The sequence below is a fragment of the Chiloscyllium punctatum genome, chromosome 9, assembly GCF_047496795.1.
Source record: "Chiloscyllium punctatum isolate Juve2018m chromosome 9, sChiPun1.3, whole genome shotgun sequence".
Lineage (NCBI taxonomy): Eukaryota > Metazoa > Chordata > Chondrichthyes > Orectolobiformes > Hemiscylliidae > Chiloscyllium > Chiloscyllium punctatum.
In genome coordinates this window covers 33,853,188-33,878,783 of record NC_092747.1, presented here as the reverse complement: position 1 = coordinate 33,878,783, position 25,596 = coordinate 33,853,188, and the positions used below count along the sequence as shown (strand labels likewise).

Sequence of the window (25,596 nt, the reverse complement as noted above, 5' to 3'; positions counted from 1 at the left end):
CACCAAAAAGGCAAAAAACATAAACCCTCATGTACTTAAGAACCGATCACTGAGATCTGCATAAGAAACATCACTAAAATCAGTAAGTTTCATGTTCCTGGCATCTACCAATGTGGAAATACCAAAACAATTTTTAAATTGTTTCAAGCTGTACTCACATCTAAGAACTGAAAATTGGCATCTGGCCTTATTCACGTGCCCAACCAGTTCACCTGCCTAACTAGTCTTTGCAATTTCTTTATTTCACTTTTGGAAACTTGTGCATTATTTTGTGAGGCCCTACTTTGACTAATTGCAATGGGACAAATGTTTTCTAAATAAGATTGCTGATGCAAAACAACACTTGATCCATTCTACCAGATTTCCAATTCAATATATTTCAAAGCTCCAGAAGCCTCACTTTCAATTTTTAACTCTGCTTTAAGCCCTTTTATGACAATGTCTCCAAATTCACCATTGTCATCCCACTAAAAAAAATCATCTCGATACACCATGAAGATGCCTTAAAGCTGGCCAAATGTGCTATTAGAATATGACAGGGTTCTCTTTCATTGAAAACAAGCCTATTTCATAAGCTGGAGTTTACTGAGCAGTACCACTCTAGAAGCATCATTTATTTTACGTCCAGATTGCTTCCACAATGTTTGACACTACTTTTGGAGGTAAAGAAACATGTACGTCCCTTTTGAGCTGATCTCCTTTCAAATCTTTACCTTCATTATCAGTTGACCGACATCTCCAAGTATTTGTTGCCAACAGCAACAAGAAAATCTGCAAAATCCTTTTTCCTGCCATAGGTAGGAAGACAACTTGAACACCTAGTTTATTTTCCAAAGTCTCATGCCACAAGCCTTTGGTGGAAAAGCAGGAACAGGCTATTGAGTTGGATGATCAGCCATGATCATATTGGATGACAGAACAGGCTCAATGGGCCAAATGTCATACTCCTATTCTTATTATCTATGCTTCTATGTTACAAGTCCCATCAGAAGACATCTTTTCCAGGCATATCCACTATTTGATAACACATGTTGTCCCCTTGCTGACACCTCTATTTACATCCTAAATTCTCTCCAGTCTTATAACTCTTGCTGTTTGGCAACTTCATTAGCTTGCCTTCTAATTTGTTTGTGACCATTAACACTGAACACATGGGCATTCCTGGTCTCTACTTTATTACTTGTTGAGTTTCCTATTCTTTTCTGGACTATTACAATTTTAGTGAGTTTTGAGAAGATTTGTAGCTCAGGTTGAAGTTCTGGGTATAACTTTGCTCGCTGAGCTGGAAAGTTCATTTCGGATGTTTCATCACCATATTAGATAACATCATCAATGAATCTCCAGTGAAGCGCCGGTGTTATGTCCCACTTTCTATTTGTGTGTGTAGGGTTCCTTGGGTTGTTGATAGAATTCTGGTTGGAATTCTTTTTCTGAGAGGGTGTCCAAATCAATGTGTTTGTTGGTAATCTCAGCCAGTGTGGGAATTGAACTTTAATGCAATTATACCATAACTAATTTATAGCCATCACCTGTACTCTTTTTCTACTTGGTCTCGGTCATCCCACAATGGAAGCATGTGATTTTCTTTATTATTTTTTGGTTCTAACTGCTTTCTTTATTATTTTGGTGTCCTTTTTGTTCAACAACTCTTTTATCTCCAGAATTTCTATTCCTTCACTTTCCTTGTGGATTCTAATTATGAAAATTCTGTAAATTATTTCTTGTAATTTTAAAATTTTAATTCATAGGTTTCAGGAAGAAGCTCAAAACTTTTAAATCTTGCTTTTCAGAGCTTCATACCCCACAGATTGTTTTACGATAAACTTGTATTCACAGGCATAGCTGTACTTGTCAAAGCACTTTGTAACATTAAGTTCCAAAATATTTGGCCACCTTCTCAAATGAGGTAAATTGTCTTTTGAAAGCATTTTCAGTAAACATAGGCAGTAAACTGAAACAATACTATGGCTTTAAGAGGTGTGTTTTATCCTGGTTTGTTTTTGATGAGAGATTTTAAGGCAGAGGTGGCGAGCTGACTGTTAAAAACTTGTAAAGTAAACAGTATGTGAGGCCTTTTTTTTAAAAAATGGACAATAGAAGAAGCCTGAATGGGTGTGGTTAAGCTTCCACAGAACTAGGATTTTTTGTTTTTGCTTTCAAAGTTGTTGCTGAGGTCTCAGTCTGAGTTTTCTACTGATGTTTTCCTGCTGCTGGAGTTACATGTGAAATCATCTTTTTTTTTCTGAATTTGCCGGTGTCAGGGGTGTGTTAATGAGATGTTACCAGATTGGAGCAGTTGATTAGTAATAATTACTATCTTTTATTTTAAGCATTACTATACAGTTACAGCAATGCCAATTCTTTTATTTTGTTTCTCTTTTGTATATATTTTTACTATAGTGTATGAATCAACTGTGTTTTACTTCAAATTTGGTAGTTTGACCAGTTAAATCCATCTGGAACGTAATGCCATACACTTACTCTTAAAATTTAAAAAAGTTAGGTTCTAGGCTACCCTTTTACTATATTTTGAAGGGGTTAGGTTTGGTCCATAACAAAATGTAGATTCTTTGTTAAATTAAATCACTAATTGTTGTTATGGACCAGGCCAGACCCCCTCAAAACATTTCAAGCAAGTAGCCCGGACCCTAATTTTGCTAGTTGTTTTAAGCAGGTGTAATAAGGATATTCCAGAAGAGATACAGCTGGTCAAACCACTTAGTTTTAAACAAGATGGAATTTATTTACAAGATTACCAAATGAAACACAAACAAAAGAAAACAAAATACTGAATAACAACCTATCTGAACACCAAACAGATCATCCCAACTTAATCATGCTGTTCCAAATACTTGCAACAATCCCCATTAAAAACTCCTTGGCACAAAAGGTAAAATCAAACACAGGGTCTTATAGGGGAGAGAGAGAAATGGAAGAAGGACTCAGCATGGAACACCTACTTCCACGTAGCTATTTCTTGGATCAGCAGCCTCAAATTGAGTTGACTGCTTTCAGTGAACAACTAGACTGCTCAAACCAAACCAAACCAAAGAAAAGCTGAGCTGGGAGAACTGGCCACTCCCCTTTCACTGTACAAGGGTTTTTTTTTTCAAGATCAACCCCAGATATTTTGGAGCCTGTATCTTCATGACTTCCTGGGAAAAAAAAAGGCAAGGATAACCTAACCTTGTTAAAGGAGAAGCATCATTATTGTAATCAAAAGCATTTTTCAGTGACTATCTCATTTTCCCTTCTTTATTCTGAGCTTTCCTCTGGCCAAATCATCTCATTTCCTTGGAGTTAGAGCTTTTAAAAAATCAATCTCCCTTTCCATTAGTCTCTGTTTTTCTTTATCCTCTTTTTTCCAACTCAGATTTTTTTCAAGTATATGTCCCTTTCCCTTGCTCTTTAGTTCTAATCTTTTGCCCATTCATGTTATTTTATATGTCCCTTTCTTTCTCTCTCTTCTAACTCAACTCTTTTCATTTCAATATGCATCTTAGCTAACTCTAAATGTGACGTCTCAATCTCAGATTTCCCTTTTAATTCTAAACGTTGAAGAATCACTTTAAGCATCACCTCCTGACATGATCCTCCTTTTAGTTCGACCTTTAGTGCTCATGATAATTCTTAATTTAGCTTTAGGCAAAGACTTCAAGTAATCCACTGTTATATCTTTTTTACTGTCAGAAAACTCATAGCATTTAAAACAATTTTCAAATTCTGTGCAATAACCACAAGAGACATGCCCATATCTTTAAAAGAGACATACATGCCTTTTAAATTCAGTGAACTCAAATCCTGGTCAAGTCTCCGTTTGTTATGATCCCAGCTGATGTTACTGCAGGGCAAGCCAGATCCAAAAATGAAAATTGGCTTAATGGATTGTATTTTATTCTTTACAATTGCATTTAGTAGTCTTTGCAAAACCTTAAATACTCTAGATGACAGATTTGGTTCTAACAATAAAGCAGAAGTTTACTATGCAAAAGAAAAGAAACTAAAGTGAAACAAACCAAGCTATCTGCACATAACAAAGTACAAAAGCTTAAAACGCACAATAAAACAAAATTACATTTTCTTCCCAACACCATCACTTTGTAATTAATCAAAATTTAGAGAGATTTTCCCTCCCTGTCAAAACTGTAGATTGACTTAACTGATAAAGTTTTGGTTGAGTGGGCTACAAAGCCTTTTGCTTTGACTCACACAACTGAGATCCTCACATTGAGAATAACCCATACCCTTTACTGGCTGATCAAGTTCCTTTTTCTTGAAAAACTACTTTTACATCTGACATCAATCAGGTCTGCTTTGAATCAAACCCAAAAACTTTCCCATGTCTGGGTTTCTCTAAGCTAAAATCAATCTATGATCATTTTAAATGCAGGAGCATGCTAATATATTACTCTGTCCTGCTGTAAAATTCTAAAATATATGTAAACTTCCATTAGCGTTCCAGCAGGCCTTCTGTAATCTGTTCTCTGATACATATTGGTTTCAAATCATTGTTCCAAAAAGACTGACCTAGTTAATTATGGAACCTCTTCACAAAAGAAAGCGAGTACTCATATGCCACTCATTTGAAATCCAAACTGTTTCAAAATATGATAATGACATACAAAGATAAGTCATACGCTTTTCATCACATATTCACACTCAGATTCACAGTTTCAGGTAATTTGAAATCATATGATCGCACCATCCTAACTTTTGACTCAAAATAAACATCAACAAATCACTGTTCTATGGTTCCAATTGTTTGTTTCTGATATTGGTGCAAATGTTTCATGGCAGTGTTTTTAAACAGTTTGAAGGCATTGTTTATACATATTATGAGTTTGAAGCATTGAGATTAGCTTAATGGTTTAAAAATGTTCATTATAACCTTACTATGACTAGAAAAATCATGCCTGAATGTATTCCTCTCACATTTAATGCATGTTTGCTCTTTCAACAACTCTAATGTTGTGTTACTTCCCACAATAAAATATAAAATAAACTTAGAATTTTGACATTACACACTGTTGGAAATACTTAATTTCTGAATTTCTGTGATGTGCTATCATTCATGTCAATTAATATATAGCTTATTAGAAGGTAAAGAACTATGGACCAAAAGATGTTTAAACTCTGTATTTTGAATTTAGCACATCCTGATAAACATGTCGGACAGGAAATTGCTGGAAGTTGAATTAATTGACCTATTAATGACACTCAGACTAACCCTATTTGTAAAAACCTCCTATCTCTGCCATTAGTTTTCTGAAAGATAATCAAAGTGTGTTCTCATGATAAGACTTCTCAGTGAAATAATTGTTTGGCAAAATTCTTAGAGTAACTGTGTAATTGCCAATGATTTCTGCCTCAACCATTTAGGGTTATGATGTAGAGGTGCTGGTGTTGTACTGGGGTGGACAAAGTTAAAAATCACAACACCTGGTTATAATCCTGGTTATAACAGGTTTATTTGGAGGTACAAGCTTTCGGAGCACATAGGTAGCTTGTGGAACAGGATCTTAAGACACCAATTAGGGCTAATAATTGTTGTAGAACATATACTAATTATGGAATTTATAACCATGATATGATGATCAATCTTTGAAACCCATGAATGAAGTATCACTTCAACAGGTCATGAATTGTTCTTAGAGGTTTTATGAAGAGAATGGACATTGGGAAGGTGTTTCCATTGGCAGGAGAGTCTAGGATCCAAGAGCATAGCCTTAGAGTAAAGGGAAAAGCCTTTATAATGGAGATAAGGAGAAACTTCTTCAGCCAGAGAATGATGAATCTATAGAATTCATTGCCTATGAAGGCTAGGTCATTGAGTATATTTAACACAGCGATAGATGGTCAAGGGTGTCAAGGGTTATGGGGAGGAAGCAGAAGAATGGGGTTGAGAAACTTATCAGCCATGATTGAATGGCAGAACGGACTTGATGGGCTGGGTGGCCTAATTTTTGCTCCTATATCTTACGGTTTTACATTACAGCTTTCCAACTATCTTGGCAGCTCCGGTGTTGTCATCCACATTTCTTTTAGCATCAGAAACATCTTTCAGGATATAGACCTATTTGACACTCAGAGTTTTAATCATTCAATTATAAACTAAATTCTAATTTTAGAAAATAACATGATTTATTTGTACTAATTATTACTAAATACTTAATTTCTGAATTTCTGTGATGTGCTATCATTCATTTCAATTAATACGACACACGTGTACTTTCAGGCATGTATTACACTAAGTGTTACATGCTTAGGAGGACTTCAGTTCCATAACTCGCAAAGCTGTCCACTTTTGGAGTTTTGTTTTATCACATTTGGATGCTTTGCAGGTTCATTGATAGAGATTGTCTTCTGTGGTTGGTCACTAACTGCATTATGATTTTTTTGGACAGTTACCAGGATGCAAGAAGCAAACTGTAAAGATATTGGTATTTCATCATTTAGCAATTCCAATAAAAGAACTGGAATGCCACCCATTGTACTGATCATAACAGATGGATCCAAAGATGTAACATGTAAAGGTTGAGAATATTTGTACATTATGCCAACCTTACCCTGTTGTTGAGTTATTAACTTCTCAAGATACAATAAAGCAATTTGTAACTCCACTGGGATACAATATTATTAGTTATTTTTAATATTCTTGCTTTTCTTCTTGGTCTGCTTCTCTCATAGTCCACTATCTTCAGTTCCATCTTTATTTTTTTTCTTTCTCTAGGTAAATCTAATGCATCTGGTTCATTTTCTTGGTTTGGTCTTTTTTTTTCCACTGATCAAAGAGAGACCTTTGGGCATCATAAGGTTCATAAGGTGCAGCAGTAACACTGATCAGATCACGTTCAGATCAACAGTGCAGACATTAGTGGTGCAAGGATATTTCAGTTTCAATGGGGGGCACATAAGTGCATTTAACAGTGCTCACTGCCAAACCTACCATTGTAGCAATTTCTGACCTGTAATGTTTCTGAATACCAATGTGCACAGAAAGAAACAATTTAACATATCCAGAACTCCAAAGTATGGTCACATTTTTTTTTACCATATATACTGATGGTGGTTATGACAGAAACATAGAAGGGGTCACATAGTATTTGAAATAAACAGACATTTCGAATGATTTGACAATTTGATCTTTTATGTTATGACACGGAGTCTCAGGTTGGTTACTGTTCTGTAACTTTACACTTTTCATTCTTATTAAATTTGAATTATTTTGATTTATTTTTGATCAAATTGTAACATTTTGAATCTGGTCCAACATCTGATGCATAGTCACCTGTGTGTGCTGGAAACATGAAATAACAATAAAAAAAGTTTGGCATCTGTGGGTGGAGAAACAGTGTTACTGTTTCAGGCTATTGACTTATATCAGAGCAACAAAATTTTAATTATGTAACAGATTTAAAGAAGTACAGAAGGCAGGGAATGTGGGAGGAAGGAAGGAAAGACCAGAGAGACAGAAACTGAATCAGGGAGAGGCAGTCTGACAAATCAAAGTAGTTATCAACATAGCCTTCTATCTCCACAGATGCTGATAGACCTGCTAAGTTTCAGGACATGTTGTATCTGTGTATTTATTTAATCCATAACTATCCAGTTTATTGCCTGCCATTATATTTGTTAGCATATTGGCTGCCAGTCAACTTTAATTTTTCAAAAATAAAATTGACAAGGAGGAGTCAATATGTAACTGATGACAATTTTATTCTGTATTGAACAAGTTTTGTTTTCCTGGAGTACTTCATAATACAACAGTTTATTTCGAAGAGGCTGCAACACTGCAAATAAAATGAACCCCTGTACCAATGATTTTGTTGTGTTCCAGGGATTCGACATTGGCGCGAAATCTGTGCCGCCCATACCATTGACGCCAAATCTCCTATCCTCGTGTATCTATAAGTAGGGAGTGGAACCTATCGGGGGAAAAATATGTAATTGTACGCTTTCATAAGACGAAACATCAGTTACATGGTAGACTCCAGATATTTTTATCCACAAGGTGGAGCTCAGAAATAAATTGTAGCAAGACGTTGCAATTTCCAAAGTAGCTTGAAGATAAGATAATTTCTGTTCGAAAGAAATATTAACTATTCACCTTGATTCCAAAGCTGATTATTAATATTTTTGGCATTCCTTACCATTCAGTTCTTTCCAGTTCAAATACAACCCTGTGTCTCTGTCCGCCTTTTCTGGATTGTGATTGACACATGAAAACGTAATTTCAAAAGCTCAGAGCCAGGCTGAATCCCCATAACCTCGACCTGAACCATGCCCTTCTCTCTCACTCTAAGGAATCAACTGGCTAACGTGATATACAATTTTATTTTGAACGTAACACGTTCTTTGATAAACCCCAAGGTGAGTGCTTAAGAATAAAGTCAAAATATTGCAGACGCTAGAAATCTGAAATGAAGATAGAACGTGCTGGACAAACTCAGCAGATCTACCAGCGTCTGTGGAGAGAGGAACGGAGTTAAGGTTTGAAGTCGAATTTGACTCTTCTCTCGAAATATCTTAAAATTAAACTCGTTATAAATGTTATTAACCAGGTTTACGTGGATATCCTTTCATGCATCTATGAAATGTCAAAGGGAATTTTAAACAAATGTAAAACTTGCCTCAACATATGATGGATTGGTCATGCAGTACTGTTATTAAGATATTTTGAACACAGTGTTAGTGTTCTTGTACATAGTTTGTTTATATATACATGCAGGTATATTATGTAAGTCGGAACCAGAAACGCGGTACAGTTGCTTGTTTTACGAATTGCAATTGTATTGTAATGTTAAGTCCACAATCGGAAACTAAGTATTTTCAAAAAAAAATTCAAAAGTTTAAGACACTCGCCTTGGTTCTACAAAAAAAGGAAGCATGTTTTAACAAATGTATGTAAATTATTGAATACCTCTGTTAAAAGAGGAAATTAACAGGTATGCGTGTGAAGAGGAGTTCTTTCAAAATATGATTCCTTTTGCAGGAGCAGAGGAGGATGTTATGAAGTCGAAGAAAACTTTCCGGACCCAGGCAATTGTGAATCAGAATGCGGAAACCGAGCTAATGTTAGAGGGCGATGACGATACTGTCAGTCTATTACAAGAGAAAGAGATCGACAATCTGGCAGGTAATCACCGGTAGAGAAAGAGGATGAGATGCCCTGTCTATTAAAATGAAGAACATTCCCCTATTGTATATACCTCTAAAATTCCACATGCAAACGGAACCTCGTCAATACAGTGAAAGAAATGGATAGTTCAGGGAGGGGTTCATGTTTTGCTTCAGGATAGCCTCCACCAGACTGAAAAGGCGATCCATAATCTGCCAATTTCCGAAACTCCAAGAACAAGATCAATACAAATGCTGGCACATTAACCATCATTACATTGTTCGTTTAGTTTCTGAAGATGCATTGCTATGATATGACAATAGAATATAATCCTATAGTTTAGAAAACTAGGAAGCTTAGAAAATAGATATGCACTGCTTACCGAGTAATGTTAAAGGTGGAAAATATAACGCTAATCATTTGTGTAAATGTTAATGTTGTGAATTGATTGAAACCCTTTCTTTTTCTGAAAGTAATTATATATTGTTTTCAGTTAATAAATTATAGGGTTTAAATAGGCCTGTTTAGAATATCATATACTTCTGAAGTAAATGTCGTGTAGTTATTGTTATATTCAATACAGATGGATCGTCCTAGCTTCTAGTTGGTTTGATTGAAATTTGCATTACTATTCCTTTAACAATTACATTTTGTTCACATTTATTCCAGCGCTTTTTTGTCTGCGAGTCTTTCTTTCTAGAGGCAAGTCACAAGTTTACTACATCAAACCTCTAAAGGCGGCACTTTATTCACTTGCATTTGCTTTACAAAATCTCTAAACTGAACATGTGACCTAATAATGGAGTGTAAAAGCTAATATCGCAGTAAATTGCTAACACTTTTTTTTCAGAAGATTAACATGCACAGGTGATTGTATTGCTATTTGGCTAACCAAATATATTTCCTAATGTTACTATTTGGCTGAGAAAATTGATCTACTTATAGTTGTTTCAACTGATTTTTCATCATCATTAAACTTGTTTTTATTAAACAAATTCAAAACAAACAGTAAAATTAAACGACATGTTGTGCTTAATTGTAGCCTAATTCGATTTAGAATACCAGGCAAGCTTCATTATTAATACCAAATGATTTAATGTGTCAGTTATATTCTGTGCGTATTGTCAAATAAAATATGGATATAAAATATCAAAAGTACAAACAAAATGTTTAAATTCTATTCAGATGTTTTTACTATAACAGGTTTTCAGAGTTTAAACGCACTGAACTAGTTTCAGTTCACAGTGAAACTTGCCTGTGAATTACATTTTATTTCTTTCGGTGCACCGAATATTTTCTGTTGGTCGAATGTTCAACTCGCCATATCATCAGTCTTTTTGTTTTGATAATTCATCTGTTGCGTACCCGGGAAGACACATGTGAATCAGGTTATTGGTTTTCTCTGTTCTCTACGTTTTCACAGGGGCGGGGTTTTCCTCTCCTGCATTTTTACCCTCCTCATTTTAGATCACCATGAAAGCCGCAGGCCAAAGATTTTTTTTTGTTATCCTCTGGTATCTCTTCCTGCATGCCTCTCGGCTTCTAGCTTGAGTGATCTGTTTTGCCGAATAATCTATAGGTTTGGGTTTCTGTCATTTTCCTTGTTGCGTGACTACGTCTTTGCTCTTTTAGGATGGATCTCAATGTTTGCATTGCCTATCCAAATGTCACGATATTTACTTCGACCTTTCCCGATTTCCACACGTTTTTGTGTGCTTCTAAATATAATCCTTAATCAGATAAACCTCTAGCTTTTCCCACTATTTCTTTTCTTTGTTAGTAGCTCCACGTTACCTAAATCCCGAGTTGTCAATACTTGTCATCTCCATCTTATTCTTCCATGTGCCCATCCTGTCGTTTATCTACGAATTTCACAGACAAATAGTGATATTGGTCAAGTATCAAACCAAGAATTCCGCTGCTGCAGTGCTATGTAATCGACGGTAAACATTACAGATTGTTATAATCTAGTTTTTTTTATTTTTAATAGGTGTAAACGTTAATTTCCATTTAAATTTCGATTTTAAATATTGAGCCTCACATCAACGTCAATTTTGTGGGTGTTACTTAGATTGAAGTAAATTTGCATGTCAACTAACTAATTACATACGAATTACATACTAACTAATTACACGTGGTCACAAAGTGGATGTTTTAGCAGCTTATCTTTTAAATATGACTGGAATATACGTTGTGCAATAAACAAAGTATACATTCAGTCTATTAATGTGAGCTGACCATTAATATGAACTGTAGCTTTGAAACCATTCAAATAAAAACAGCTGAACTGCATTTCTGTAAAAAGGACAGAAAACATTTACAGAGACCAACTGCAAAAAGGCAGTTGCCATACACATTTTAAGGAATTAACCTTTCGTAAAATCAGGCCAGAACGGGTCCCATTCGACGGTATCTCCAACTTTGTTCAAATTAAATTCTGATAGCAGACTGTTTTATTCCCGGCAATATCTAAACAAACAAAAACAGTTTCATAGTTGATTCAGTCTCAGATGTTTGAGTGTGTGCTTATTTGAGTACTGTTTTATGCAAACATTTTAATATTGGATCCTAATTATGAAGCCACTATCCCATGAGAGATTAAAACGTAATCCCTTTTTTACCGCTGTACTGGATTAACCTCAAATTGTCCCAGTCTTTCTCTAATTCCCTCCAGGCAACAGTACAATGTTTATATCCTCTCCAAATGTTCTGCAGTTAATGTTCTACCCTATGTGTTTAGTGTTTTGGAAAGCGCCCTCCCTTCGAAAAGAAACGAACATCAATAAATTCTAAACATTTTATCTGAATTAGTAAACATCTCTTCTGGGAGATCTAAAACCAAGAGCTTCGTGCGGTGCTTTCTCCGAGCACAAAAGAGGGGAGCTTTGGGAATACACACCAAATCCACTTGTAATCTTGCAACAATATCGAACATAATTGGTTGAGCAACCCAGATTAAGATTGATGAGAGATTAAAGGAGCAGTTCAGTGTAGTGATCGATAGAATATACCAACTGTAAAGATTTGGAGTTCGGCTAGTTGTGGCAGAAATGTATAATATGGAGACGGCAGTACTCAGCATCCAGATGATGGTATTTCACGTGATGATGGTCAGCTGACTGAGATCAGAAATGTCCCAAGAAAACTTTAGATGTATTTAGATTGTAGAGTAAACCCCGAAATAGACCCTATGTATCATTCCATTTTCAGAGATCAAAATATTTGAAGATGTTATTTGAAAGCTAGCAACGCATTTTACTAACGTGTAACGCGTTCTGTGTAATACAAATGTTGATTTGTTTTCTATACTGTGCAGTGCGTTTTTGAGATATTTTGGGACATATAAAAACGATGGGTTCTATTTTTCCACGTTATTTCAAAATTAATCTATAAAGGGCGTTCAAATCAATGAAATGTATTGTGGAACTGATATGTTTGAAGATCTTGCTCAGAAAATCCATACACGTACAGTTATCTAATGAGCTATCATAGTGATATCTCAGGAAGTATCAATAAGTTTTATTTTAGTTTATGTGCATTCATGATAATACTGTGCTTGCTAAGTAATGTTCCATTAAGTCCATGATTAAATGTGAATATTGGTGCACAGTGCATTAAGAGTATTCCGAAGTGATTGCAGTAAATCGATTTCGTCAAAATATTACATTGAAAATGGCCTGTATGTTTGGAATAATGTTGCCCGCTAAAATCTACAAAATAAAAAATTGCATATCCACTTGCAGGGCCTGTTGTCCTGAGTACTCCAGCTCAGTTAATCGCACCAGTAGTCGTTGCTAAAGGAACCTTGTCTATCACCACTACAGAAATCTATTTTGAAGTAGACGAGGATGACCAAGGGTTTAAAAAAATCGACCCAAAAGTAAGTTATTTTTTATCTGTTTACATCAAACCTATCGTGTGTGTATATGTAGTTAAGTCGCATTCCTCTATCATATTCAATTACACTTTTACTAAATAGTGAAGTACAATATTCATGCATGGAAAGAATACTGCCTTTGAAAACTTCAAGTAGAATTTACAGAAATATTACTGAAATCCATGTTTTTTGCTCTCATAAAATGACGTTTTGATAAATTACATTGAATTACAGAAAGTCATTTTTGTACTAGTCTTATATTGTTAGCGCGTTAAGGAAAATACTATAAATGATCTACAATTACCTCAATTTTCGTTATAAGATTAGAATTGCTAAGAAATATTTCTGTAATCTTAGTTGACTAAAAGGGCATACTTCGAAACAGAAAAGGAAAGCGAGTATTTTGCGATTTGTGCTAATTCCAATAGTTGTGCATTTCTGAAAGTCTCACTGTAAGGTGTAATTTTTTTAAAAAAAGCTCTCCCCATTTTATTTCTGTTCCATTAATATGATACGTATTGACCGAAGAAACTCGACCTAACTAATATTTATGTTCAATAAAATTGGTCGACCCGCATCTTGCAGCCATGTCAGATTCACATCTTAAAAAATAACCCTGCCTATAAACAACGTTTGTGGCCGAGTCGGTTTCACAGTTGGGACATAGTTGTGTGCCTTGGGCTGTAGTAATAAATCCATGTTATGTAGAGACCAGTGGGAGCATATTGTAAAATGTAATACTGAAGGTATTCTCACTTTAAATTATATCGTTATATGTATTGATCACGTGTTCGAATCCCCTTTCAAAAGATTCTCGAAGTTCTGCATGCGTGTCAGTGTATGTGATATTCAGTACAACAAACAGACGTCAAAAAGTGTTTGATATCTGCATCTCTTGAGACTCGTTTATTTAAAGTAGCCGATACGTTTTGATGAGGTTTAAATGAATAAAACTGGCAGGACTAAAGACGGGAGTTGATCTTTAACCTAGTCTATCCGGGCCCACAAAATGTTGATGGCTTTTTCAAACCACGATATTTAGGCCTTGGTCCCGTTTTATTGCAGCTGTTGTCTAGCAGTTCAAATATTTACAATGTTGCAGTACCCTAAACAAAGTTGCGAGGACCAAATGGACATAACGGTAGTTGGTATTTAACTTAGTTAAGATTTATAACTTTAGGTTGGTGTAACGTTTTGAAACTAATATCTAAGTATAATTAAATAAATATAACCATCTCTTATGGACTTTTTTTTAACGCTTAGCTTGACCTCACTATCGCGATTTTATCCTGTTCCTATAAACTTGATTTACACTTATAATGTGCCGAGCTATTTATGAAACACCCAGCAGCAATTCTGGACAAAACCCTCAACATTCAAATAATAACACCGCTTAAGTTAATCAGCAAAGAATACTAATGGTTTGTTCCCAAATGTCTTATACTTGTTTTCACCATGGTGTACACAAAGTAACACATAGCAGGACAATTTGGGTTTATTTCACCCACTAACTTTCGGACTTAGTGACGGGCACTCACTAATGCTATAATTTTTACTATGTCTTTTCGTTTCTTTATCCATGTTATAGTTATTATATTGGTTTGATTTGGTTGCAATTTGCATTTACATTGAGAAAGTCTAATCGGTCTTGAGAAATCAGTTCATTTCATCTTCGTCTGCGTATTACCAGCATTGTATTTTCTTTCCGTTCTTGCATGAAAACGTAGTAATTAACTGCGGTAGTTGTCTTTATTTTGAAGCAATGTTACAGGGTTATGCTTATCTGGATATTACATGAAACTTAACTTGATAGAACAACTTATAGTTTCATAAGGGGCTAATGACGTGTTGCATAAACATTCCTTATTAGCGAAAATTCATCTAAAATATATGGGTATATATTTATAGTTTTGAATATTTGAAAAGGGCCTATTGCATATGCTCATTGCTCAAATTCCAGAAAATCCTAATCAGTTTCTTTACAAGTTTATTTTTAATAGGATGGAAGCAATTTTGATACAGATGTGAAATAGTCTGCAGCTCACATTAAGATAATACTGTTTTCTTCGACTCGTCTTAGTATGTCTGTTCATGTTCTGCTTTCGGAGTTTGTATTTCCACTTTATTTTTCGTAAAGCTGAGAGCCCAGAATATCCAGAAAAGATTAAGCGGTTTTACGGCACACATTCAATACTAATATCCGGACACTTAAAATACACTGAGACAACAAAAATACACCAGTATGTCGACAAGTTTGCTGCCCTTTGATGTTAAAATATTCGCCATAAGGTTTCATATGTAAACATGTTAAACGCCCGTTTAAGTCCGCTCCCTCATTATTTAATGAATAAATTGAAGATCGTACAGATTGAGTGTGATGTCCAGACTTGCATTATCTACGCCTTATTCTAAATTGTTTAACTAAACAATAAATTCCAGTACTATTTAAACGCAATAATAAATTTCGATAAAATAAAATGTACGCGTTTTTGTGAGAATTGCAACATGTTTTTGTGAAAATCCATTGCTTGTCATATCTCTTCCAAAAAGTATTTCCATAAGCATAACCCGATTATGTTAATTCCTAATTTTGTTTATATGTGCAGTTATAACAATTTCTTAAAACTATAGGACTTGTTTTATGTTATCGATCTCAAAACAATAACTACGTTTCTACAGGGTATTTATATTAGTTTGTGGCATTTTGTACCTTTTGTCATTCGGCGATTTTTAAAAATCAATTAACCTACGTTTGCATTGTTGTAAACATTATCGAGACTGGCAAAAGTGATTAGTCTTTGACTTCAATTACAGAATATTTGACTTAAGTAATTAATTACAAACTGCAAGCAGTGAGAATTTTGATGATTGCTTTTATTAATTTCAAATTAAATATTTTCAGCAACAGGAATTTCAAAATGTTCTTTGTCACAAAATGTTCTAATCCAGTGTCTTCCAAGTGCATATTTTCAGTATTTTCTCCAGTATTCGATATTCAAGCATTATGTATACGCAACGTTTAGATTTCCATTTGGATATAGTTTAAATAACAATTCAAGTAATGTTGGAATGAGTAATAAAGGAATGAACAAGCAAAAAGCTGAAACGACCACTGTCGCCAGAATGTAAACTTTTGCATTCGACAGATCAGATAGCAATAAATTTCAATTATATTTATCTACAAATACCTTGATGGCAATGTCTTCTTCTAGCAAAAACATGTCCAGCAGTATCCAAAAAGATGGAACCAGTCAGCTTGTTCGTCTAAGAATTCACGGTACACAAAACATCAACAGCCACAACTGAACGACAAATGCAAGTTTTAATATGTAACAAAATAAAAACCACTGTTTAAATATTGTAAGCGTTCACTTTCAAAGTTTTTCTAAGCTTTTGGGATTGGTGAGTATCTCCCTCGCGAGGCGCCAGGTTTGTTTTGCTGCATTTTCCAAAGCGGTGTGTGGTTTGCCCTGAAATAAATCTAGATTGGGTAAGAAATAATGTGGACATCTGCGACACTGAAGGCAGGAGATGAGCTGCAGTAAGATCCCGTTTAGGCGATCTCCCAAACATGACTCGTCCCAGTCTGATTCCCTGGGATGTTTCTCACATTCATAGGAAACCAGAGTTTTCATATGGTAGTTATTGAGAGGCTGTCCAGGCAGTTCAAGGTGCCGGTCGCGTAAAGTTTTGAGAACGGATAGGCATTTCTTCCGACAGCCCCCGAGCAGAAGCCTGTTCTCGGCCTCGGCAAACTGTAAAACCCAAGCATCGCTCTCTGCTGAGCTCTGTTTGCCGGAAAGGGAATAACACTCTTTGGAAAGCAGGTTGAATCCCTCGGCCTTGACCTCCGCCACCCGGTTCGGTCCAGGCCAGGGGATGTGAGGCAATGGCCAGTGTGCCGCGCTCCTCGGCCAAATCCCAGTACACTTGAAAGCGGGAGTGATCTGCACGATGTATCGGTCCCTGATCCGGAGTTTCACTTCACTGGTATCAGCCACCATCTTCACCACGTCCCGGTAACTACATTTGTCCACAGCCTGAGCCACCAGTGTTTGAAACCTGGAGCGGATCTTACGCGCAGACAGATATCCCGAAGCCGTAATGAATTCCACCCACAGAGACATACTCCTCTTGCGACCGTCGCTTAGCTTTAGCACGGCGCAGCCAGGTAAGGAGCCGTCGTCCACGAAGTTGAATACTCCCATCTGGTTTAGGTAGAGGACCACCTCGAACTCGGTGGGTGAAATTACCTCCAACCCTTCGAAGCGGCTGTCGATCTCGTTGAGAGAGCTGATAAACCGGGGCTCCTGCACTTCCACTTCCTTGAGTACGTCTGACACCACTTTGCATACTTCTCTGATGGTCTTGGCTATAGCGGCCTTCCGAGCTTGACATTTCTCATTATAGTACTTGTTTAGATGGTAGACTAGTTTAGCTTGGGCAGCTATCATATTGGGGCAGAGATCCGGGTTGTACACCGGAGTCTCGCAATAGGCTGACGGATCCAATGCGGCCGGTTTTACAGGCGCCAACTTCAGAGAAATAAACTCAGCAATAAAAATAAGTGCTGCAATTAAAAAATAAATGACACTTGAATCAGTGTTAATCTCACAGGGTAGCGTTCATAATAAAATCTGGATGGCAGCGATAGTAGACACTGAACACTGCAATATTAGCAGCAACTTCTTGTTTGTTTGTTTTTCTCTTTCGCTTCCTTGCGCGTTCGTTCGTTCGTTTCTCTCTCTCTCTCTCTCTCTCTCTCTCTCTCTAAGTTGTCAAGAAGCAGATCAAGTGTATCCCAGCCTGTGCTTCTGAAGCTGCTGATCAGTTTGGAGGAGCACAGATGCTCTGTGGAGTGTAAAATATAAGGCAGGGCCGGGCGTCGGCATCCAATCGCTCTTGGGCTCGTCATTGCCTGCCATTAAATAGAGCTAATTAATCCTAGCATTTATAAAGAAACTCCAAGTGGCTGCCTGAGACGAAGGGGGAATGTCCAAAAAAAAAGCGCAATCGGATTGTCAGAGGAATACTTGATTTTTGTGTGTCTGTGTATGTTGTGGATATTGTTGGACAGAGAAGCTGTTCGGTAATATACAAATAAATGCTGTATTTGATAGCCAACTGATCTATTAGCCCTCTCGTTTTACTAGTTTAGGCAGTGTTTACAATTATGAGGTGTTTGTATAGGCAGGTGCTAATGGCTTGTTTTGGCTGTAGGTTTTCGTCACTTTCAAAGAAGAAAGTCGGTTTCAGCGAAGCCCTTCATTTGATTGTCAGATAACAACTCAAAGCCAGTCTTTAGAAGGTCTTAGCTCAACAATCTTGTGCTTCATTTCAGTGACGTCTCATAGTCAAACGCTTCTTTATTTGCAACGAACAGTTTGGTTAATAAACGGCATTTATTTTAATAAAAATGGGCTATGAAACATTACTTTTAAATCACGTGTTTTGAAAGCATTAAAAGGTTACGGTCTTAAAACCGCTTGAAAGGAACATTAGCCCATCAGTCTCTCGGAAAACTGATCTGAAATTTAAAAAAACTTTGAAATCTGTCAGCGAAGTACCATGGGTTTATTGTGCATTTTGGTGAATAGTTTGTTATTATTTGTGCAGAAGTTTCAAACCATTATTTCATCTTTCAGATTTACAAATGGTCTCTTTTTCTTTTAAGCGATGCCGTTTTCTGGAGCTCTTGCAATTGGATATTTGCTGTTTAGTGCATTGTAAACCGTGACTGTCATTGCTCGCAATTAGAGGCTGCTAACGGTATGATAAAAGGAGATAATTACGTACCACAAAATGGGACTGCATTAGAGGATATGTCACTTTTTGTAAAGCAAAGTTAACAACCTGTTTAGTTGTTCGTTGTGGCGAGAAGTATAGCAGATGAATGCATGTTGATAACTCACCATAATTGACGTAGATTGACCACGAAATGAGCTAGAATTCCTGAATTGTAGGTCCGCTCACCAAAATCATTGGTGGAGCTGCTTGGCAAAACCCTTTCAATGTTGGCGCTGCTTAAAATGAAGGCACATACATCATGCCGTTTACAAACGTGGTTTGCTTATTAACACTTCCTTATGTGAAAGGACAGTTTCAAGATACGAAGTTCATTTTTGATTACCTGTGTAGATTAAATAGATTTCAAGTTAACGTGTATGAAAACCTAATCATAGTCGGCGTTTCTTTCATTACAAAATCCGTACGTTATTTAATTTACCATTTAAGTAGAATATTTGAAAGAGAACAGCCGATTTAGTATCAATCGGAGTTGGAGCAGTTTTTTGTAACGTTTGTCGTTTTTTTTAAAATTGGATATCGTTCGATGTGAAATCATATTTTCTTACAAACCTTATACTGGCGCATGATAGCACAGCTATCTACATTTCATATCGAGACGATCTTGATCATTCTTAATTAACTGTTAGATTCTGAGTTAAATAAAACATCTGACAATGGAGTCAGATTGCAAGCTCCGAATCGGCGTGATTGAGAAAGCTTGATGTCATTTTTTTGGCTGCTCCTGTTTTCTTTGAATCGAAGAAGGCATTAAACGATTGATCGAAATGCGAAATAAATATACTGATGATCTTATTACGTGGTAGATGAGCATAAGTTTCTAAGAATTCCTGGGTTTTTTTCTGACAATTATACGTAGAATTTTCAATGTGCGTCATCTTCGTGAAAGTAGCGTAAATTCTTAAAATTGTTTTTCAACAACTTGGCACATAGATTTTACAACCACAGTTAGAATGGCAAACAGTAAGTGCTACATAATATAACCCGAATATCTGGTTTGGTGCCTTAAAACTGTATATGATTGAAAGTGAATGGGATTTAAATGTAACAAATATTATGCTAGTGTACCACAATATGCAGATATATAGATCTTGTGATATTAGTCTCCTAGCCCTCAGAGACCGTATCAAATGTATTAAGACTGTATTAAAAATGAAATTACATCATACTGTACTTAGAGAAATACAGCTGGTTTGGAAAATGCAAAATTTGATTAAGTTTGTTGGAAGCCAATGATCCAAGCAGTGAAAGATGAAACATGTTGCTAGTCATTTTGCTTTCTTATGAGAAATAAAGGCAGGCATGTAACTGAGGCAAACTAAATTCCATATTGTTTGTTTGTTTGTTTGTTTGTTCTAATCAGTGGCAGATAAATAAAATTAAATTGACTCCTTATTTAGATGTATGCATTTGTAACTCTTAATATCATACTTACTTAGTTAACACTTTGACTGCTGACAGATCCAGAGAAACATCACTCCCCCTAATCTGGCTGTGACTTGAGCTTTTGACACATTGCTAAGGTACAATGACATGATAGCAAAATTGCCCAAATATCAGAGGAAGCTTGATAGCTATGTTAAAATATAAATTAAAAGTTACCCATTCTCCTCATGTTCTGTTTCCCAATTCCTCCTCCTTCTATATCTCTTTCCATTCTGTCACCCTTTATTTTGACATTCTTTAATTTCGAGCTAATCAATCAGTTTAAATCATTCTATATCAGTCATTTGTAAAAATTTATCATTTTACTTTCCTACTTTCCTTTGCGAGGTCCAATATCCATTTTAGATGTGGGATTCCCATTGGAAAAAGCTGGTCATCTGTTGCCTAAAACTGTCTCCATTGTAGATTTTCTGTCAGAACCATAAAAATAAACTTGCAATTTTTAAAGCACTTTAATGAATCAAACCAGAAATGACTTTTGCAGGATAAGTTACCTTGTCTGTGGAATCACTGTGAATTAGACGTGAATTACATTTCAGATTGAATCTAATATGATATAACTTGCAATAAATCACCAAGATACATTGCTAACATGTTTTAAAGGGAATTTAACAATGGCTCCATTATTTAAAGAATAAGTTATAGACAGTCTTAAATGGTTATAGTTCACAAGTTAGCAAAGAACTATTTCACTAATAGTGTCATAGCATTGATTATTGGCTATGTGAATCACGATAACTGTTTATTTTGTACTGTTGTTCTGTGGCGTAGTTCATATGAAAAGAGTTTAGCAAAAAACAGAAATAAAAGTTAAGATTTGAGTTTTCATTTTAAATTTCTTTTAGTCATGGCCACCTTTTTAGAATGTAAAATATTGGTTGATTTAAATCAAAACAATGACTTACAAACTCAATCATTATGAAAAAGCGGACACATGCTCAGTGTAGATGGTAGTTAATCTTAAACTTAAATTTTTCTGTATTCCATTTGCCTTGCTCTAGTATACAAATTTTGGTCTCTAGGTTGGGAATATAGATCATAGACAATTAAATTATAGAACTGAATCCTATAGCAATTACATCATTACAGTGATTGTTTCAAACAATTTCCTATGCTGTCACCTTTAAAATAAGTCTTCTGTTTTAAAAAAAAACTTTCATGATCATTTTAATTTAAAGATAATATATGTACAATATAATAGACTTTGTAATATTGTGCACAAGAATGCAAGTATATCTTTGAACCAAATTTTCAAATTTAAATCCCTCAATCAAGGAAATAAATAATTCATATTTCACAATTTGAATGTTTGCTGTTTAAGAGTGCAATCATACACCATCTTTATCATCATAACAAAGAGTTTTCAGTTTTCCACAATGCTAAATGTAATATGCAAGCAAGGTCAATCTGATCAACGCACCTAGTGGTTTGCAATTTATACAACAGATCACAGATAGCAATATAAATTCATATTCTATGATTCACTTGCAAGGGTAAAGTAGAACTGAAAAGATGAGGGCGAAATAGAAATGTTCTCTCTTCTTTGGGATCTATCATGGAAAAAAATATGAAAAGTCCTCTTAGTCTCTCCAGGAATTAAAAATAACTGTTGCACATACATGTTATAATGTTACATGCATACCAAGACATAGTCAAAAGTCCTCAATACGTCACAAGTTAGTTGCTTCTAAATTTTGAGATTTCATATCAGTTGTAAGGGTGTGATGGAGTTGTTGTTAGTTTGTTCACAGGATGTGGGCCCTGCTGGCTAGTCCAATGTTTATTGTCCATTCCTAAATAACCTTGAAAAGGCTGTAGTGAGCTGACATCTTGAATTAGTGCAATCCTTGGATGTAGGTAAACCCACAATATTGTTCGAAGCAAGTTCCAAGATTTTTACCCACAATAGTGAAGGAGCGTGGGTATAGTTCTAAGTCAGAACTAGACAACATGGAGGAGAACTTGCAGGTGATGAAGTTGCCATGCATCTGCTGCCCTTGTTGGAAGGAGTTGCAGGTTTGGAAGATTCTGTTTAAAGGGTCCTTTTATGAGTTGCTTCAGTGTGCCTTGTGGATGGCATATATATGCTGTCACTGTGCATCGATAATGGAGGGAGTGAATGTTGAAGATCGTTGATGAGGTGTCAAGCACGTTGCTTTGACTTTCATGGTGTCAACCTTCGAGAAGTGTTATTGGAGCTGCAATACTCTAACACACTTCTGCCTTGTACCTTGTGGACAAACTCTGGGGAGACATGAGATGAGTTATTCAGTGCAGAATTCCTAGCCTTCGTAGCTGTATTATTTGTATGCCTGTTTCATTTCAATGTTAATCCAGCAATAGCAATGCCATTGACTATCAGGGGGAGGTGGTTAGAATTTCTCCTGTTTGAGATAGTTATTGCCTCGCAATTGTCTGATGCGAATGTTACTTGCCAAATCAGTCCAGATCTGGATGATCAGATTTTGTTGCATATCGACATGATTCCTTGAAGAGCTGAGAAGTAGTGAATGGTGTTGAACATTGTACAAGCATCAACGAATGTATTATGAATAGAGAATGTCATTGATGAAGCAGATAAATATGGTTAGACCTTGGACGTGATCCTGATGAACTCTCTTAGTGATATATTGAGACAAAAGATAGACCTCCAACAACCACAATCGCCTTTCTTTGTGTCAGATATGATTCCAACCAGCAGAGCGCTTGATTCTCATTAACTCCAGTTTTGCTGGGTTCCCCATTGCCATGCTCAGTTAGGTGCTAAATGGCTTTCAATGACAGTCACTTGACTCACCCCTAGTATTGAACTTTTTTTTTCTGAGTTTTAACCAAGACTGTAATGAGCTCAAAAAGTGAGTGACCCATGCGGAACCAAAACTAAGAGCCAGTGAACTGGTTGTTGATGAGCAAGAGTCATTTCATAGCTTAGTCAAAGATCCCTTCCATCATTTTACTGATGATCTAGAGCAGACTGATAATGTTAATTTTCTGATTTGCATTTATTAGGCTTTGTGGACTGGACATACTTGGGAAATTTTCCACATTGCCAGGTATTTGCCAAAGTCATGACTATTTAGAAATAGCTTGGCTGGGAGGTGTGGCTGGTTCCAGAACACAAGTCTTTGGTACTTTTGCAGAATGTTGCCAGTGCCCATAGCTGTTGCAGTGTCGTGTGCCATCAGTCAATTCTTGACATCATGTGATTTGAATCAAATTGGCTGAAGACTGCTGCTGGGGTCCTCAGATGGCAACCAAGATGGATCATCCACTCTGCATTTCTAGCTGAAATTGCTTCAGTCATTACTTTACATTGCTTTGCTGGGCACACAGAGTGTTGAAGATGGAGATAAATGTGGAGTCTCTCTTCCCCCACCCCCACTCCTGTTAGTTGCTTAATTGTGCACTCTCATTCACAACTGGATGTGATAGGACAGGGGAATTGAGGTCTGATTCATTGTGGGATCAATTGATTGTGTCTTTGATATGCTGCTTCCACAGTTCAGCATACAACTGGTCCTGTGTTGTAGCTTCACCAGGTTGACAAATCGGTTTTCGTTATGCCTGCTGCTGTTTCAGGCATGGCATCCTGAATCCTTCATTGAACCAGGGAGTCCCCCAGCTTCATGGTCTTGGTAAGAGTCCAGAATTTGCCAAGCAATGATGTTAGATATTGTAGTTGAATACAATTCTAATGCTATTGATGGCTCACAGTACCTCATGGATGTCCAGTATTGTTAGATCTGTTGGAAGTCTATCACACTTAGCACAGTGGACCTACCATAAAACACTATTGATGATATTCATGATAGCATGAAGGGACTTTGTCTCCTCAAGGACTGTGTAGTGGTCACGTTGAAATTAATGCATCTATAACAGGAAGGATGAGGTCAAGTAGGTTTTTCAGTCACATTGTTCATTAATCAGCTGCCACAAATCCAGTCTAGCAACTACGTCCTTTAGGACTCAGCCAGTTCTGGCAATACCAGAGCTACTGAGCCATCTTGGTGATGGACATTGAAATCAGCCCACTCCCAATACATTGTGTGCTCTTCCAACTGCCACAACCTCTTTGCAATTGATGTTTGATATGGAGAACCAATTCATTGACCGAGCGAGTTTGAAGTAGGTAGGGGAGGGTGGTTAGTAGTACTCGGGCACTTCCTTACCTGTATTTTACCTGATTCAATGAAGCTTCATGGGGTCCAGTATCAATATTAGGGACTCTGATAATGCCACCACCTCTGCTGATCTGCCCTGCAGATGGGACAGGACATAGCCAGGATTTTTAAAAATTGTCTCATGGGATATGGAAGTCACTTGCTGGCATTTATTGTCCATTCTCAATGCCCTTTTGAAGGTTATGATGAGCTACATTCTTGAACCACTGCAGTCCTTGGTGTGTAGATTCACTGACAATGCTGTTAGGAAGGGAGTTCCAGTATTTTGAGAATGAATGGTGATATAATTCCAAGTCTGGTTGGTGTAAGCTTGGAGACAAATTTGGAAGGTGGTGGTGTTCTCATGGTAATAGTGGTGTTCTGGGATATTGTTGATCAGATATGATTCCATGACTATGGCTATATTAGACTGTTCCTTGACCAGTTTAAAGAACCGCTGTCCTAAGTTTGACAGAAGGTCAACTTTGCAAGGTTACCAACAGCTCTGCATGGTTCTTTTTCTTAGGTTGCATAATTGTGATTTGATATGAAATGACCTGCTGGGCAGATTAAGAGGGTATTTGTAAGTCAACCGTATTGCTGTGTGTATGGAGTCGCACGTTGGCCAGAAGAGGTTGGCAGATTTCTTTCATAATGTTTGCCCCTTAAGTCTACATATTCTACAATGATTTCTTGGTCATCATTAGGCTAATTTTAAATTCTAGATTTATTAATTGAATTCAAATTTCATCATCTGCCACAGTGGATTTCAACCTATGGCCTGGCCTTCTGAATTACTACTCGTCCATTGTGACATTACCTATCCACGACTGATTCCCTGATGTCAGAAAGGCTGAACTTGAGATATCTTGCAAATGACATTGGTCTCATTGCATCAGCTTTAACAAAATTCATTTTAAATACATTTGCCTTAGGTCTCTAACTATGCATAAAATTAGATGTTTAAAATATTTTCCAGTGGTCAGTGCAAATTTAGATTCATATTTTTACTTATGCATGATATTAAAAATAATTTTCATGTGCTACAATTGTAAATACTAAAGATGTTGTTAGCATAGCGTGAGACCAACACATGATTATCATGTTTTTTTTTCATTTAATCACAAAGTCCGTAAATATTCTTTGTAGTACATGAACTATGCACATTCATTTTTATCAGGTAATATATT

The 25,596-nt window shown here is 36.3% G+C and overlaps 2 protein-coding genes across 8 annotated transcripts in view; one reads left to right on the top strand and one right to left on the bottom strand.

The window, feature by feature from the left end:
• nbeaa (neurobeachin a) overlaps positions 1-25,596 on the top strand; it is a 913,644-nt gene that overhangs the window by 573,346 nt on the left and 314,702 nt on the right. For 4 of the 7 annotated variants that reach the window (XM_072577218.1, XM_072577214.1, XM_072577213.1 and 1 more), the window contains 2 exons: positions 8,993-9,136; positions 12,862-12,998. In XM_072577218.1, the coding sequence (XP_072433319.1) occupies positions 8,993-9,136; positions 12,862-12,998 (281 nt within the window). Of the gene's footprint in view, positions 1-8,253; positions 8,371-8,992; positions 9,137-12,133; positions 12,229-12,861; positions 12,999-25,596 lie in introns of those variants that run through there. The other 3 variants (XM_072577215.1, XM_072577217.1, XM_072577216.1) reach the window with 3 other exon arrangements.
• On the bottom strand, positions 15,852-17,906 carry LOC140481280 (putative nucleotidyltransferase MAB21L1). The gene has a single exon (XM_072577219.1). The coding sequence runs from the start codon at positions 17,447-17,449 to the stop codon at positions 16,370-16,372; it is 1,080 nt and encodes a 359-aa protein (XP_072433320.1). The 5' UTR covers positions 17,450-17,906; the 3' UTR covers positions 15,852-16,369.

What these genes read in the sequence shown, in the direction of transcription:
- LOC140481280 (XM_072577219.1), bottom strand. Translation starts at nt 17,449, where the DNA reads ATGATAGCTGCCCAAGCTAAACTAGTCTACCATCTAAACAAGTACTAT.